This window comes from Rhea americana, unplaced genomic scaffold (assembly GCF_003343005.1).
Source record: "Rhea americana isolate MKP2758 unplaced genomic scaffold, rheAme1 scaffold_14, whole genome shotgun sequence".
NCBI classification, from domain to species: domain Eukaryota; kingdom Metazoa; phylum Chordata; class Aves; order Rheiformes; family Rheidae; genus Rhea; species Rhea americana.
In genome coordinates, this window is record NW_028185483.1 from 8,966,357 (window position 1) to 8,982,991 (window position 16,635).

Consider the following 16,635-nt stretch of genomic DNA (forward strand, 5'->3'; position numbering starts at 1 on the left):
ATTGAAAGAACACAGTTACTTTTCTGCTAAGRTGASRTGTGCACATYCCTGGGTGTATAATGCCTTTCCTTGTGGAGGAAATACCTTTTAATAGCATCTAATTGCAACTATTGCAGTATGAAATAATAGGAATGTGTGATCTTCACTTATTTTTAAAGCTTTTTTTTACAAGTTTCATTTACATTCCATCATGAAATTTAGAGTATATTTAAAAAACAATTGCTGGCWATATGTAGAACATAACCAAGTTAAAATGGTACAAGCTCCTCTCTTCCCTTCTTCACAGTGTAGTGTTCCTGCAGTATGTTTCACTTGTATTCATCCGATGTTCCATCTTAATACTTCTGACTGAGCTCTTCGGGTTATTGCTACTGGAAACTAGTATGCTACAAACTAAGATATATAAATATACATCTTGTAAAGAAATGTCATCTGGCTTTCTGGCCAGAGTAGTTGACTTTCACAAGTCTAAGTTTGTTCCTTGCTCTCCTTGATTTCCTGTGAGACTAAACAAATCWCTGAAATTTGCATAATTTCCAAGCAAATAGTGAAATGGATGTCTCCATGTTCTTCAGGAGCTTGGAGAATTAATTAATGACTGTAAAGTATGTCTTCAGACAGCCATRGTACAGTGGCTGTTTGTTAAAGCTTATTAGATTGGAAATTAGATAGTGCAAAATATATTTTAATTCATGTTTTTTTTCTGAGAGGTGAACTTTGAACAGCAGGACTTWTTTTTGACTCTTTAGGACACTTGCTGAGGTTACACTAAGGCTAATAAGTTGTCCCTGCATTTTGTTTGTGCACTCACTAAAAAAACACTGTAAGACTTGAATATAAGATCAATAATACTGCTTCAATTTTTAATTGTTTGTTGTTAAAGGTCTTCCATATCTCAAATTAAGAAGTTCCATATCACACTAAACATGGAGAAAGAAGAAAAGAAGTTTGTCAATAAAGCAGAGGAGGAGGAGATGGTAATTAATTCTATTGTCTAATTTCTTACAGTAAAAAAACATCTTTATTTGTTTTCTTCCTAGAGGTGGCATACTAGCTCAGGTGATGGACTGTCTCGATTTAAAATACCTTAGCAGTTTTATAAAAGTGTTTTTTTTTTGTTTTGGTTTTTTTTTGGTATTATGAAACCTAGTACTGGGAAAGGGGAACTTCTTTGCTGGAAGCCTTTGCGTAGATGCTGGGTTGGCTGCATTTTTTGAGGTCATCAGTCCCAAAGATATCAGGTGTTGATACCTGAAAGCATTATTTAAAGGAAAATAGCAGTGAAACACAGTTTTTCTGCAAATCCTAGACCCTTTTTCTTGTGGTTGAAACCAGGCAAACTCTCTGTAATCTAATTGTATTTGTGCATGCTCTTGGTGAGTTTGTGCAGATAAGATTCCCCATTCCATAATTAAAACTTTACTTCCTGCCACRGCAATGCCATCTCTTACTGTTCGGCCTGGAAGTCATAGGAGTTAACTTTGAGAGGAAACCAATGGCATTTGATCTTTAAATTTCTAGTCCATTTTTAGATATAGCAAGGGATATATGGAATGTGTTGGTATTTTTATTTTGAGCAATGGCTAACTCCTGCGAATTGAATTCCTGAATTGCTCTTCCTGCACACTCCTAGGAAAAATTGCTCTTTATTAGACTAGCTGTAAGATGGAGACTAGCCTAAGCCTTGCAACAAAAAACAAAACTGAGCTGGTTAGAGTCCCGTCACTAAAATAAATGCTTTTTAAGGAAACTAATTTTGTGTTGCCTGAGAAGAAGCATTAACCTCTCCTACTYTTTAAGAACGAATAAATGCTTTCTCCAGTGCTTTGAGGGTAAAAATGAGAGAATGGGTTTTGTCACCATTTCTGTAGCTTTCTCAGCTGATAAAAACAAGCTTAAAACCTTTTACTAAAGTTATTTAAATGAATTTCTGGTAGCGTTTAATGAAAATTACAAAAKATATTGCAAAAGTCAGTGTTAATATGGACAATACAGGTGGGACTTAATGGGAAATTGCTGCTGTTTTGGAGCAGGAACTATAATTTAATGATATATTGTGAAATTCAAGAATGTAACAGAGCATCTGGTAAAGCATTGAATTATTTTCTGTTCCTGGCTGTTACCAGTTTAAGTTGATGCTTGCCTTTGACCAAAGTGCACTTGATACTTAAAGGATTTCTTTAATGAGGGAAGAGGATTTTTCCATTTGGGAAGATATATAACCTTTGAGAGTGCTGCCTGGAGTGCCTTTATGTTTCACACTATCATTACTTGTTAAACAGCAGGCAAAATAATCTAGTTCTACTAAAACATTTAAACACACTTATTTAGAAGGTATTATGGAAATCTGTTAGTACCAGTAATTCAAAACTATATATGCTAGCCAATAAATGCTAGTAAATTAAAATCAATGTTTGCAAAGCCAAATATCCTTTTGCTTTTAAATCCTGAGACAGGTTTTGCTGTCTACTGCTCACAGTCATGGAGAAAAATTTGGTCCTTTGCTGAGAGTTAGGGCAGGTTACATTACAATCTAAGTCTTTAAGGAGCAGTCCAGAGAAGAAGCAGGTCCTGTAATGAACTATTTTAAATAGGTGTGCATGCTTTGCCTTTGTGAGGGTTTCATTAATCTTTACTTCTGACTAAAAACAGCTGTCTTTTTTTTTTCTTGCACCACCCTTCCCCCACCATCGAGTGAAGGAGGAGAAAATGACTTTGAAACTTGAATTCTTTTGTCTACCACAGTCTATAAAAAGATAATGTTGACTTCCGAGCCAGAGCAATCAAGAGGATCATTGTTACATGTTTCTCTTTCCTTACAGGAGATCTATGGTTATGATCTGTGCCGTTGGAAGCTGGTGCTAGTTACTGTAGGAGTTATCTGTTCTGGAGGCTTTCTTCTCCTCCTCCTCTACTGGATGCCTAAGTGGCGTGTGGAAGCAACATGCAAAAGGACTATGCTTAAAGACTGTGGAGTGGTTCTGCTGAGAACAACTGTAAGTCTATATGTAGGAGAAGGCGCTTTTGCAAGTCCAGAGTAATTTCGTATCCCTCTTGCTGCTTGCTGAAATACACAATTTCTTACCTGCTAGGGAGATTGATTTTACCTTATAACATTGCTGAATTGTACTCCTCTGTATTGTATGTAGCTTTGCTTCTTATATGGGRAGGCTGACAGCTGTATGCAGAGGAYGTGATGAAAAGAAAAGRTCTTTGCTTTCAGCTGTTAAGGGTAAAATAAAAGACTTGCGTCATCATGGGTTACAAAATGTATACCTTGTTCGCATAACTTGACGCTTGGTGGTTCTCYGGTTTTTCCCCAGATCCTTCTTGGTCAGCAAACAGAAGCTTAAACTTGCTGAGTTAATGTGAAACTGAATGCAAGTGTGGCTTGATCTCAGATGATATTCTTCCTATGCAATTGCTGTGTGCAATCACTGGTTGTGATCTTATGTTCAGTCCACAATTATTTGAGGTGGCAGGATAGGTGCAGCTAGCTGAAGGTACTGTAGTACCATAGTTCCTACGAAAGGACTAAGGTTTTCCAAGTTATGTGTCAAGGTTCATTGCTTTAAAATCTTCTAGTGCAGAAGAGAAACTTTTGTAATTGTGGAAAGAAATGTATTTTTACGGTAACTAATACTAATTTGGACCTATCATCTATATCTATATATATGAGACTGATAGTCTGTCATTTATTACTGACACATTACTACAGCAACTGTAGAAAAACACTGTTTAAATGTTGTTTTAACTCTTTTTTTTTTTTTTTTTTTTTTTTTTTTTTTTTTTTTTTTTTTTTTTTTTTTTTTCCTTTTTTAAAGGATGAATTCAAGATATGGTTCTGTGCAAAGGTTCGCGTTATGCCTTCTTTGGGAGCTGTTTCTTTACAGAGTCCTAAACCTATTATACACAAGGTTTCAAATGGCCATGCTGTTCACTTCTGTGAAACTTCTGCAGAAGAGATTAAAAATGATTTGAAAAAATATTTGCCTGTAAGTAGACCTGCAGTATTGCACTTGCTAAGTTTCAAAGCCTTTRCAAGCAGTATCTAGTGTGAACATACACAGTGCAGTACATGTGATTTAGTTTGACCAAAAAGCTAACTGGCTCTTTGAGTGAAGCACAAATCTCTTGCTTGATAGCGTGTCTTTCAGGAGAYTGTGAAATGCTTGAAAGATCATTCTGAAAGTAAGCTATCTAGTTTTCTTGTCATAGTATTTTTTTTCTAAATTGACTTTCTGTCACTGTTCAAAATCTGTTAAGTCAGAAGAAAGATTTTAAGCAGTTCCAGTTTAATATCTGTGTCTGTTTTCCTTGCAGATTCGTTATTTCACACATCATAGTGTGAAATATTTCTGGAGTGATTCAGTTCAAAGTTTTGATGTTGTACGGTAAGGATATTTTTCTTCTTGCATTACACTGCATTTTTGGAAATATAACATGCCTAAAACAATTGTGAAGATGTTAATCTTATTCTGACTAGTCATTTTTGCTCTTTGAATCTTTCTCTAAGTCATTGCAAGAGCAGAAAGATTTAACTTTGTGTAACTTTTAGAAAGATTTTTGGTTAATCTACCTTTCCTGAGTGTGAMTTTTATAGAGTGACAGGCTTCATGCCACTGTAGGCTTATGTCTGGTCTTGGTATGTTAAATAACATAATCACAGTATTTGATAGCTGGCAGTTCTACTCTTATAAACGGTCAAAAATGTTCTTTCTGATGGAATTATTTATGCCTTTTGCATTGCTGCTGAGCAAGACCCCAAAGGAGTATCCCAGAAGAGGGGAATTCACCAAATAAGTAGTTGCACAAATTTGTATACGTGTGTGCTGCTACATCTAATCCAGCTGAGTAGAAATTGGTGCCTCTTTAGTAACAAAACAGGTAACACGGGGAAAGATGTCTCACCTTAATGGAAAATAGCTTTTAGTGGGCAGTAGTAGTTGTACTCATTGAATGCCAAGAGTTGTATTACTTTTATCCAGCAGTAATGCGGTACCAAGATTGAAGTTCTGTTTTCTGATGTTACTGATAAGTTCTTCCTGTAGTACTAAATACATGCAAAACCAAGCATCTCCATTTTTGACATCTGCTTATTAAAACAGGAAGTTTAGATCAAAGATACAACTTCTCTAAACTTAAATCAGTTCGCTGCATTGAACCACCAAATGGAAATGTAAGTCCKAGCATTAATACAGAGCAAAATCAAATGACTAGTGACAGAAGAAAAAATAACCAAAATTCCATTAAAAAGTGTAGTCTGCAAATGTTTTTTGCTCTTCAAAAAAAGGACATGCAAACAGTATGAAAAATTCTCAGTAATTTAAAGAAACTAACTGTTCATAATGCAAGCAGTTACAAAACAGAAGCCTTCCTGTGGGAGGGTRGAAAGGCCTCGGATCATCTGTAAAKAATTGAAAGCCTTGTATGCATTTTTAATGTTAAGCCTCCCATGAATTAAAGGAGTTCAGGTAGTGATGGTTGTCATTTTTCATTACAGGGTCTTGTTGTCTTGCTTATACTGTTGCTAGCTCTGTAAACTGTTCAAATGAAGTATTTTCAGCAGAGGAGTTTAAAAAATGTAGAGGAAAAACTACTTTTTGTTAAGAAATGGTATAGAGAAAACTCATATGAATTCATATGTTTAATGCTAAAGAACAGCTTTTTTTTTCCCCTAAAAACAGTGACTTGAAATTTGGCATTTGTTGGTGTTTGACCGCCTTTTGATGCTGCTGTGATAACTCAGCCGAGTTATAAGCCCTTGAAACATCTCAGATATGCCTGTGAAGTTATGTGAGCGTGTAGTCAATCGCATTCCTGCTAAAATGCCAAATTTTCATTTGTTTGTGTTAACAACCTTTGAGCCTGACCACTTGTTTAGTCAGGTACCGTAGTAGAGCTGGAAGGCAGTATTTAACAGACAGATAATAAAGAGGAGAAATGGCTATATCTGAGACATTCCTGAGACTGGGACAGTATTAAGTCACTCTTGCACAAAGCTAGAGAAAAGTTTAAAGCTTTCCCTTTCTTGTGAAGTGRATTGGACATGGTTGTAGTATTAGAGGTATGGTTATGCAAATCATATTGTAGGTTTAAAGCTGTATCTCTTTCCTTGTGGATTTTACTACAAAGTCTACCCCATCTGTATTAATAAACAAAAAAACCTACAAAAAAAAACCTAGGGAAAGATTTAGAGATACAGCTTTAGTTGTGGCATAAGCACAACGCTGCATAATAAAGATAATTTCAAAGTTTATTTTGTGCAGTGAATTATGCAAGTATTCAAACAGCAAAATAGTTTGACAGCATAATTGAATACTTATCACAATACAAGTGGGAAGTAAATTAAGTTTTTCTGGGCAACTGATTAGGTTATAGCTTGAATTTCATGATCATTGTACTTTTTATAATATTTTAGCATTAAGATCAGTTTCAAACACAGGAAATGTAAGTGTAATTGTTCTTAAATTAAATCTGACTTGCTTATATAGCCAAAAAGGATGCAACTTTGACCCTGTATGTCTGCTTTGTTTTAACTAGCATCAACTGAATCTGAGTGAACTGATGAGTACTTTATGGGTGCACAGGGTGCCCTTGCAGGCAAAAATTAGAGAAGTTCTGAAAAATACAATAGAAAGTGACTAGAATAGAACAGAAGGCAGCTCTGCGTCTGTATCAGTCAGTGGAAAGTAGAGGGACAGATAAGGGCTRTGCTGAGAACTACAGTTAGGGACTGATGTCTGATACAACACACAGAACTTATCCTGGTRAAAGCATTTCAGTAGCGTGAGTATTACACAGGTATGCATATTTGCATGTATAGCACTTAGTTTTAGGAGCTCTCCTTAAACTCACTGTTAGTTTTCTTTTAGGCAGGAAAAAAGAAAATTGAATTGGGATAGAATGGGAGGAAAGGCACTGTATGTTTATTGATATAAAAGTGTAACTTTAAAATTCTTAAACTTGAAATATATTTAGGGAAGCCTTGAATTAAGGGAAGAAAAAAAAACCAACATTGTGGCCAGAGCTCAGTTTCTGTTTCATAAAACTTTGCATTCTACTTTTATATACTTATAGCAGAATTTGATGGGAAAGTGATCCTAGTCTTTGCAATAGTGAGGCTCTCTAGCTCTTTCCCCATGTTCTAGTGAATGCAAACAGCTTTTACTATGCACAGTAAATGGGTTTTTCTTCACTGGAACAGCTCTAAATCATTTTCCGTAGATAACAAATATCCAATGTAAAAAGACTTATATGGAATAGCACTAGTTGTGTCATGTTATCTGTAAAAGCCATCTGTATAAGGAAGATAATGGAGAATTCTTGTGCATCCACACTACTTCAGTCAGCAAATGCCTGGATATTGGGCATATCCAATTTAGTGAGTTTGGTGGTTGAAATGATCCCATAGCTGCAGAACAGGATAACATATTTTAAAACAGACTCTCTTATCTCTTGATCTTCTAAGTCACAGTATTTCCTTCTGTATCAGTAAGTTATGCAAAGATGATAGCCTTCTAGTGCTGAGAAATTACTTGAAATGCAGACTGTACCTTATCTATTTATGAATCAAGTTTTAATAGAAAGGTGCTACCAAATAGCTTCAGTATAGAGCTATTTGATAGATGAATTTTGTAGTGCTTCTAMAATGCTTTCAGTACCTGTTAGAGGCAAATGAAATAAATAGTTTGGAATATGAATCCATATTGATTTCATACAATATGATGTAAATTTGTTCACTTTTTAACCTTGAATGCCAGTTATCCTAGAATTCTTCCTTCCTTCCTGAAATTTATTTGAACTTTCATTGAAATAAAAATAAAAGATGACTATCTTTCAGAGCAAGACATGCCAATGAGAAGACTGCTTTTAATGTCTCCCTGGTATTTACAGTTATATGACAAAAACAGTTAGAAAAGCAATAATCAATAGGCTGACGTTGTTCTTTCGTAACATGACACAAAAAAAGTTAGACCTCTGTCGTGAGTTAAGTTACTGAATGCTTCGTTTTGCATCTCAGGTTTCATAAATAACTTATTGCTTTCATTTCTTTTAGGGGGCTAGATGAATCTACATTCTGTTCTTCAATTCATAATGAACACAGCACAGGATTGACAAAGGCGATCCATGATTACAGGTAATTTTACAGTATTTGAGGAAAAATTGTTTTCATGGTATTATCTGTATTCCTAAGGTTTTACAAAAAGTGGAAGAAAATTAAGGGTAAAAACTTAAGCTGTTATGCTGTTAACTTTTCCTCAGAGAAACCTGTCATTAGGTAGGTCTGCCTTGGAAACTAAACCAAAACTTAAAAGTTATGAAATGCAGAGTTTTTTTTTCCTGTATGTCTTGGATAGGAACTAGTCTCTGAAATTGAGCTGGGTTACTTTTCCCATGATAGATCCTACACTGAGCAAGGGAGTGGGAACTGTTGTTTGAAACTAATAATAGAATGTATTTATGACACTTTATTTTACTCTACTTAAAATAAAACTGAAATAAAATCTGTACAAAAATAGTAATAGCAGTTATTTGCTGCTGTCCTCGACATTGGCAGGCATTCAGTRAAACTTGGCAGCAGATATAAAACAAAAGTAGGTGTTTTTCCACATAATGTATCTTTAAGTGGTAGAAACTGTTGCCACAACAAATTATCATTGTTGAAAAGTGTGTATGGATTCAAAGTCAAATAGACTGATTCATGGTAAAAAAAGTCCATCAAGAACTCTTTAAATGGAAAGATCACATTTGTCTCAAGCTGCAGACAGTTAAAGGGAATGTGGGGTGAGATCACATTCTTGCTTTCTTGCTTTCCTTGGATTCATTGGCTAGTAGCCACTATGACAGGAGGCAGTTTACTAGGTTATAAAGAATATTAGATGGATGCAAGTAAGCAGCAAAACTGGGCTAAATTAATTTTTTGTTTTGAGAAGATAAGGCTAAAACTTTCCAACTTGTAGAATTTGGATTTCATTATGGAAGCTTAGTTAGCTGCAGAGGGGTGTTCCATAGCTTGCATGGATCTGTCTGTGGTTGGTTGGGGCTAAATGTCACTCGTTTTAAATTCTAGTTGATAAGAAATAATTGATTTTAATTATTAACATACCTTTTTYTAACTTTTTGAGCGTTCCTGTTGAGAAACAAAAGTTAAGTATAAAGAAAACTTAAGTCTGAGAAAAATGTTTTACATRTGGCTTTAATGGTGCATAGTGTAGGAGTTTCTTATTCATTTGAGCTTAAGTTAATGAGAAATCCATACTGGTTTTTGAGTGAGAAATTTAGTAACACTGGAACTATACACAGTTTATAGGGAAACATTGTGAAAGAACATAAAAACTAAGTTACTTTAAAACTTGGAAATAATTATCTTCCTGTTGGAAATGTGTAGCATCTTACTAGATAGACTTTTAATTTTGATAGATTCCTTTTGAAACAATAAATGTGATAATTAAAAGGGTCACATATTGAATAATGCTTTACACTTTTTTCATATTTATAGGATTATTTCAAAATGATTAAGTTTTATGTGTCTGTTTGGTTTTACTTAATGCAGAAAAATATTCTATGGAGTAAATGAAATTGCTGTGAAAGTGCCTTCCATTTTTAAGCTTCTGATTAAGGAGGTAAGATCTTTAGGTATATCATTAAAAGTTAGTTCGAATACAGGGACTATTGGACTGGTCTATGAATAGTGATAACTGTGTAAAATAAAGAAACATTCCCCTAAAACTCACCACTGTAAATCAAAGTGATGTTGGCCTTTTTCTGATCTCTCCGAATTCAGGAGAATTCTTAGCTAGAAGCTAAAGGTTCACAGCTGCCTGAGAGAGTAGGCACCTGTTTGTGTGTGGGGGGGTGTGTTTTGTTTTTGTTTGCTGTTTATTTCAAACATGCAACCACTGGCTGTGTTCTCTCTCTATTACCAGTCCAGGGGAATATGCCAGAGAACATATTCATTGCATCCAGTGGGTTCTTTCATATACTCTGCTTGACCTGTTCTATTTTCTTTGAATCAGTTATTCAAGTCTATATGTTATAATAGTACATGGTACAACCTTTTGAATTAAGAAACCAACCTGACTTTATGATGTAAAAAATTGAGATGTCAGTGCATTTGTTGATGAGAAATATAAATGAAATGTCCAAAGTTAAGAATCCTAACTTAAGTTGCATCGAATCTTCCTATAAATTTGTTTTGAGGTATAGGGGAAAATGTTAGTCTTAAAGSTATGCACTTATGTGCTATTCTAGTGAGAACTGTGCTTTTGGGGAACGTTGAGCAGGTAGTGAAAAAAGAGGGAGCTGTTTGGAAAAACATGTTTATGTACGAAAAACTGAACTCCTCCTCCTCCTCCATGAAAGAAAAAGATTCTGACTGAGATTGCATATTATCTTTTGGTCTAATCCTAATATTCTGTCACTTTTCTAGGTTCTCAATCCTTTTTACATTTTTCAATTGTTCAGTGTGATATTGTGGATCACTGATGAATATCACTACTATGCATTAGCAATTGTGATTATGTCTGTAATATCCATTGTTAGCTCACTCTACACCATTAGAAAGGTAAGTTCAAAGAAAACACGTGCATCATCTCAACTCTTCATTTACAACTTTATTTTGATTTGAAATCGGCTACAAATGTTTAAGARTTTTAAAGGTATATATGTAGAATCTTGTTATCTTGTTCTCCCTCTCCCAAATTGAAGGAATTTGGATCTAGAGTTTTGTTTGGGACCCATCTCTGGTGACTTCTCATGCTCTTGAGTCAGTAGGTTTGCCTGCTTCCTCAGAGAGACACCACCTCACCTAAATAAAACTTGGGGACAGAAATTTAGGTACCAAGTAGTATTGACAGTAGGGATCCCATCTTGCATTATTCACTTCTTTTTGAAAAAATAAAACTGAGTTGAGCASCAGCCACACTTGTAGGTTGTTAAATTGGTGATGCGTTTTCTGTCTAGATTTAGAAGCTGTGACTGATGGAAATTAGTGGTATTTCTTAAACTGTAGACCCTGAATTCAAACCAGAAAGAGAAGAAAAAGCTACCTCCAAGTCGTTAACAGTAACCCTCCAAAATTTGTTTTAAAACAACTGTTAAAACTCATATGAATTCATAAACAAAAACTGCAGTATTTGTATGTGAATTAATTAATGAGCAAACATTTTTATAAAAATGTGTGGCAGATATATTTGCTTACAGAATGCTATGTAAGAATAGGAACCTGTACAGGCTGACACGCTCAAACTTTATTTGACCATAAAAGTTTCTTAAACTATTTTGAAGAGAGTATTTTCAAATAATATTTTGTTGTAAAAGAATCTTAGTGAAGAATCACACACACACACACACACACACACACACACACACACACAGACCACATTATATATGTATATTTATAATGTGGTCTGTGTGTGTGTGTATGATATAGAATTAGAATATGTGTTTAAAAAATAAGCTGTGCTTTTGAATAATGAACCATTTTCCCTCCTTTGCAGCAATATGTTATGTTACATGACATGGTAGCAGCTCACAGCATTGTCAGAGTTTCTGTCTGCAGAGGAAACCAAGGTAAATTGCACAGGCAGTTTGAAAGGTTAAACTGTTCATTAAGTTCAAGTATACAAGTTGGTACACATCAGTTCTTTCTTTGATCAGCTTGACATAACTGCATTTCTTAGCAAATTGGAAAGGAAAATGAGAAGTTGAAGTAGTATTAAGATAGGATAGTAATCTGTTTAGAAATACACTTCTAGATGGTCTTTTAGCCAGTATCAGGTTTGATCTAGATTTGGTGCTTTTCTGTTCAGATTTCTCATATTTACCTTTCCATGTATATCGTCATGTGCAATTATAGGTCAAAAAATTGCAATCTCCACCCCYTTTTTTTTTCCTTCATTACAACTTAATACCCAGCAGGGGACTGCAAGGTGATCCCTGAATACTCCTGTGGTATCATTTGGATACCACAGCAACTGAAGATATTTGAGTTCTGGTGTGTGACAAATTGTTGCGTAAAATGTACCTTTGTGTTGGACGTATGCCTTTATACCAAACTTGAGTTAATTGTTAATACATTTTTGTATAAATTTGACTCCTTTCATGTGTTATGAGAAACTTAATATGTATGCTTCAGAGAATTTAGTCTGTGATGGAAGTGAGTTACTGTTTATCAGTAGCTCTCTTGTATCTTTTCAACAACTTTTAGAAATACTGCTAATAAAACTGAACATCTTAATTGTCACTACTTGAATCTTAGCTGTGAAGCTGCATATAGGATACTATAGATGGTGGCTATTTTCAGWTAAAGTTGTTTGTATTTTAACACTCAGAAATAGAAGAAATCCTTTCCACTGACCTTGTGCCTGGAGATGTCATGCTGATTCCATCTAATGGGACCATTATGCCCTGTGATGCAGTGCTTCTCAGTGGTACTTGCATTGTAAATGAAAGTATGTTAACAGGTAAGATAAACTTTATAATCTTTGTTTTGTGCATCTAAAAATACTAGTTTATACCTTGTGCTTGCATAATGCTCTAACAGAAGTGGATATGTTTATTTTGTGTGAAATATGTATCTCTTATAATTACATATTTCTGCTTATCTGCTATTGCTGCCTAGTACTGCTTGGCAACTCAAAAAAATGAATGTTGTTCCTTGTTGGAAAGCTTTTTTCTTCATAGTTTGTTATATTGCTTTTTGGTGTGATGGTGTTACTGGGATCAGGACTGAATGAGTTACATAGTATGTTTCTCTGGAAAAAACATTGCCTAATTTTAATTGCTTCCAAGAGTGAGTAGAATGTCCTGTTGTAGTAAAAAAAAAAAAAAAAAAAACACACAGAAGAGATTATCTCAAGTTTGTGCCTGCATACCCTGAAACCAGGGACTGGAAGTAGTTGAAGGATAGCTACTGTGCGTAGGATGGTCCTTTTGTTATTCCTTGGAAAACCTGTCCAAACCTGGCAGCATTTAGAAGATCATAGTTCCAATACTCTACTGTGTTTTGTCGATTACATTCTTTGAATATATTGAGCCTCTTGCTGCTGCTAGTAACTGATAAAATTGTTTGCTACCCTAGCCTTCAGTCACTTAAGGAGCTAAAAATAATTTCCCTCGGCTTCTAGTTATTCTGAGTGATAGGGTGAAGCATTGCAGCAAGAGAAGGAAGCTTGTCTTAARTGAACTATATTTTGCACCTATCTGTTATGAGGGTAAAAGGCAGAAAATCTGTATTGGAGAAGAATGAAAGAATAGTAATAAGAATTTGGACAAGGAATCTGGTAAGTTAAGGGTAATAGGTCTCTCCTTACAGCTTGTTGGTCTCTGCCCTATAGTTGTTACATAGGGCAGATGACTTCTTCATTAATTCTGCTTCTGTGCTAGTAAAGTGGGTAGTAGCATAGTTGTATGTTGTTCTACTGAAATGTTTCTGAAATTGTGGAGGAAAGTGACTATTCGTATTTGATCTCAGAGATTCTTTTTCCATTTAAGGTGAAAGTGTTCCTGTCACAAAGATTAATCTACCAAATCCTTCAGAAGATCCAAAAGCAATGGGAGATGAAATATACAGTCCCGAAGTGCATAAACGGCATACTTTGTTCTGTGGAACCAATGTAATTCAAACACGATTTTATACTGGAGAATTAGTCAAAGCTCTAGTAGTGAGAACAGGTATAGATTTAAAGTTTATCACTCTTTAACATACTATCCAGTTTTGTAGGTGTATTTCAGAGTGTGGTACTGAATGTTGCTAATCTTGAGGAAATGACTATACCCCAAATAATATGGTAAATAATGTCTTTTACAACAGTAAGGGAACTAGATAATGGCCTGGAGAGCATCAGCTGGCAAATGGGAAAGTGAATCAATCTTAAGCCTTGATTTAAAACCTAGCTGGTGCATTTTCAACTCTTAAGATGTGTTTACAATGTTTTGGTTGAACGATGTATGCTGTTGTTCAAAGGTTTAGCACACTATTTGATTGCATATACGTGGTGGTGGAGAATGTCTGGTAAATCTCTTATTTACTGGAGTCATTGACAATGCAAGATGTTTTTCTTGGTCTGTAGTTTTTGTGAAAGTAAATACCAGTGTTTGCTTAAAATTTTGATTTATATAATCCTTTTCACAGCAGTGCTTATACATACTATATTTTAAAGGTTTGGAATTAGATTAATACAAGTGTTCTATTAAAAATAATTGCACAGACTAAAGTAGTTGAGGTATACTGTTTTTCAAAGGTGGTCTTCAGAAAATCACCATAAAATACATGGTAAACTATAATCCACTGCAGGAGAACTGGACTTAATGACTTAGCATTGAATAAACTGTTTTTTAAGCAATTTTCGAGTACTGTCATGGAATTACTTTAAAAAAAAAAAAAAAATAAAAAGCCATGAAGGGTGAAGGTATTCCAGAATTAAGTTTTTGGAATGCTTTTGGGAGAGCATAACTCCGTATGCTTGTGTGCAAAGATGTCTGATTGCTGATTGAGAGGTGTTATCAAGGAGGTGTTGGTTGAAGTGTAAACATATACAAAATGTTCCACATAAAAATTCGAGCACTGACATTGGCCTCTCAAGGTGTTAAGGTAAAGGTTTAAGGAGGATTCCAGGCTGTCTATTGATCATCTGTCTCCAGGACGCTTAAGTGCCTTGCTTCTAGCTTAGGTGTCATAATGTGATCAAGAGAAGAGAATCGTCCAAAAGACGATTCATAGCACTATTTTTTTCCCCCTTGAATCTTTTTTTTTTTTTCTGGCTGTCAGAGGAACCTATACACATTTACTGTTTAAATGCTTTAAGTTGAACTCTGTTAACAAACTTTGTTTTCGTTTCACAAGGACTGGCACAATTAGGCATCTAATAAATATACCTGCTAGCTCTGCATTATAAGGGGCAGAGCAGAAGCGAAATGCTATACAGCCAATTCTACCAGCCCAAACCAGTTGAGTATTTACTGCGTCTGTAAAAGAGGAGTTAGTTGGTATTAGCAATGTGTTCTTTCCAAAACACAGAAACACTTAGTGTCATGTACACTTTAATTACAGCACTGCAAAATATCTGTTACCAGATATTGAGAAACTGTCCTAATGAAATAAGTAGCTTAAGGTTTTTGAAGTATTTCAATATTTTTGAATATTTGTATTTGAATACATGAACGTATTGAACATCTTTGAATAGTTTTGCTGCTGTTTATACTTACTCCTTTTTATTTATAGGCTTTAGCACTGCTAAAGGACAACTTGTTCGCTCTATACTGTATCCAAAGCCAACTGATTTTAAACTCTATAGAGATGCCTATCTGTTTCTCCTGTCTTTGGTAGTGGTGGCAGGCATTGGCTTTCTGTACACAGTTGTCAATAGCATCTTAAACAAGGTACGTCTTCATTTCACTGTATTCTTGTCCACAACTRCTTCATCTTAGAAAAGAGTTGATCTTAATTTCCAACACACGTCTTCAGATGTTGAGAAACAATTATGTGGAAATGCTTTATTTCGAAGTGAAAAATTTGTCTTAAAGAAGACTTAGCAGAATTGCAGACTATGTTACAGAATTTGACTATACTACAGTGAAATTTGAGTTTGTTGCCTCAATTTCCACTGACCCAGTTTCTAGATTCTTTGAGTACCATGTGACTGATATCCAGTTGGAGGCAGTTGGATATATAATGTATAAAATGTGTGTTATAATGTATATATGAAATTATAAAATTATAATTTACATTATGAAAATGTAAATCATGATGCGGGGGGGGAATACAGAAATCAAACTACTTGACAGCTTCATAATTCTTTTCTCTCTGAAGAATTATGTATTTTTTAGTCACTCTAAGTAATGTATTTGCAGGAGGAAGAGTGAACACTTAGTTATGGGTTGTGGATATTTTAGGAATGGATTGTCATGGCTGCTTATTGGTGAAGGTCATGGTAGTTCCTGGGCCCTCCGGAACCCACTATGCTAGGGAAAGCAATGCATGGATTTTTGCCTTTAACAGTGATGTAATACTTCAGTGAGACAGTGAATCTTTTAAGTAGCAGGTTTTGTTCCTTAACTTTGTTGATCTTTATTGCAGGTTCCAGCTCATACCATCATCATCGAGTCTCTTGACATTATCACTATCACAGTGCCCCCAGCACTCCCTGCTGCCATGACTGCTGGCATTGTTTATGCGCAGAAACGTTTGAAAAAAATTGGCATCTTCTGCATCAGCCCACAAAGGATAAATATTTGTGGCCAGCTGAATCTTGTGTGTTTTGATAAGGTTGGTTGAATTTTGAAACTTTGGTATCTGTAAGGTGGAATAAACAGTAAAAGAAAATCCGGAAAGAGTAGTAACTACAGTGAAATTAATTACCTTGGAGTAAGTTTTGTCAGTTTTATTCCAGGTCTTCAGTGTTTGCCATCAGTTAATTCACTTACTTTATTAGAGTAGACTGTAAAAGTTTTTAAAATATGAAGCTCCTTTCTTATCTTAAGACTCCAAGTTCTAATGTATTAGTGGCGCCTCAAAAATGAAAGAGTAGGGGWCTCCCAAGAGTTTTGTTTTGCACACAGACTTCTGGAAAATTTCAGGTTTAAGTCTGAGGTCAGGCTTTCTCATTTTCATTTATTTCAAATGAAAAGTCA

General features: G+C 35.0%; 1 protein-coding gene across 3 annotated transcripts in view; it reads left to right on the forward strand.

The window, feature by feature from the left end:
* The window catches only part of ATP13A3 (ATPase 13A3), a 58,176-nt gene that overhangs the window by 22,162 nt on the left and 19,379 nt on the right, over nucleotides 1–16,635 (forward strand). For all 3 annotated transcript variants that reach the window (XM_085298669.1, XM_085298670.1, XM_085298668.1), the window contains 12 exons: nucleotides 884–977; nucleotides 2,823–2,996; nucleotides 3,825–3,995; nucleotides 4,324–4,394; nucleotides 8,060–8,140; nucleotides 9,557–9,626; nucleotides 10,433–10,567; nucleotides 11,502–11,574; nucleotides 12,336–12,467; nucleotides 13,498–13,677; nucleotides 15,227–15,384; nucleotides 16,082–16,270. In XM_085298669.1, coding sequence (XP_085154795.1) covers nucleotides 884–977; nucleotides 2,823–2,996; nucleotides 3,825–3,995; nucleotides 4,324–4,394; nucleotides 8,060–8,140; nucleotides 9,557–9,626; nucleotides 10,433–10,567; nucleotides 11,502–11,574; nucleotides 12,336–12,467; nucleotides 13,498–13,677; nucleotides 15,227–15,384; nucleotides 16,082–16,270 — 1,528 coding nt within the window. The remainder of the gene's footprint in view (nucleotides 1–883; nucleotides 978–2,822; nucleotides 2,997–3,824; nucleotides 3,996–4,323; nucleotides 4,395–8,059; nucleotides 8,141–9,556; nucleotides 9,627–10,432; nucleotides 10,568–11,501; nucleotides 11,575–12,335; nucleotides 12,468–13,497; nucleotides 13,678–15,226; nucleotides 15,385–16,081; nucleotides 16,271–16,635) is intronic.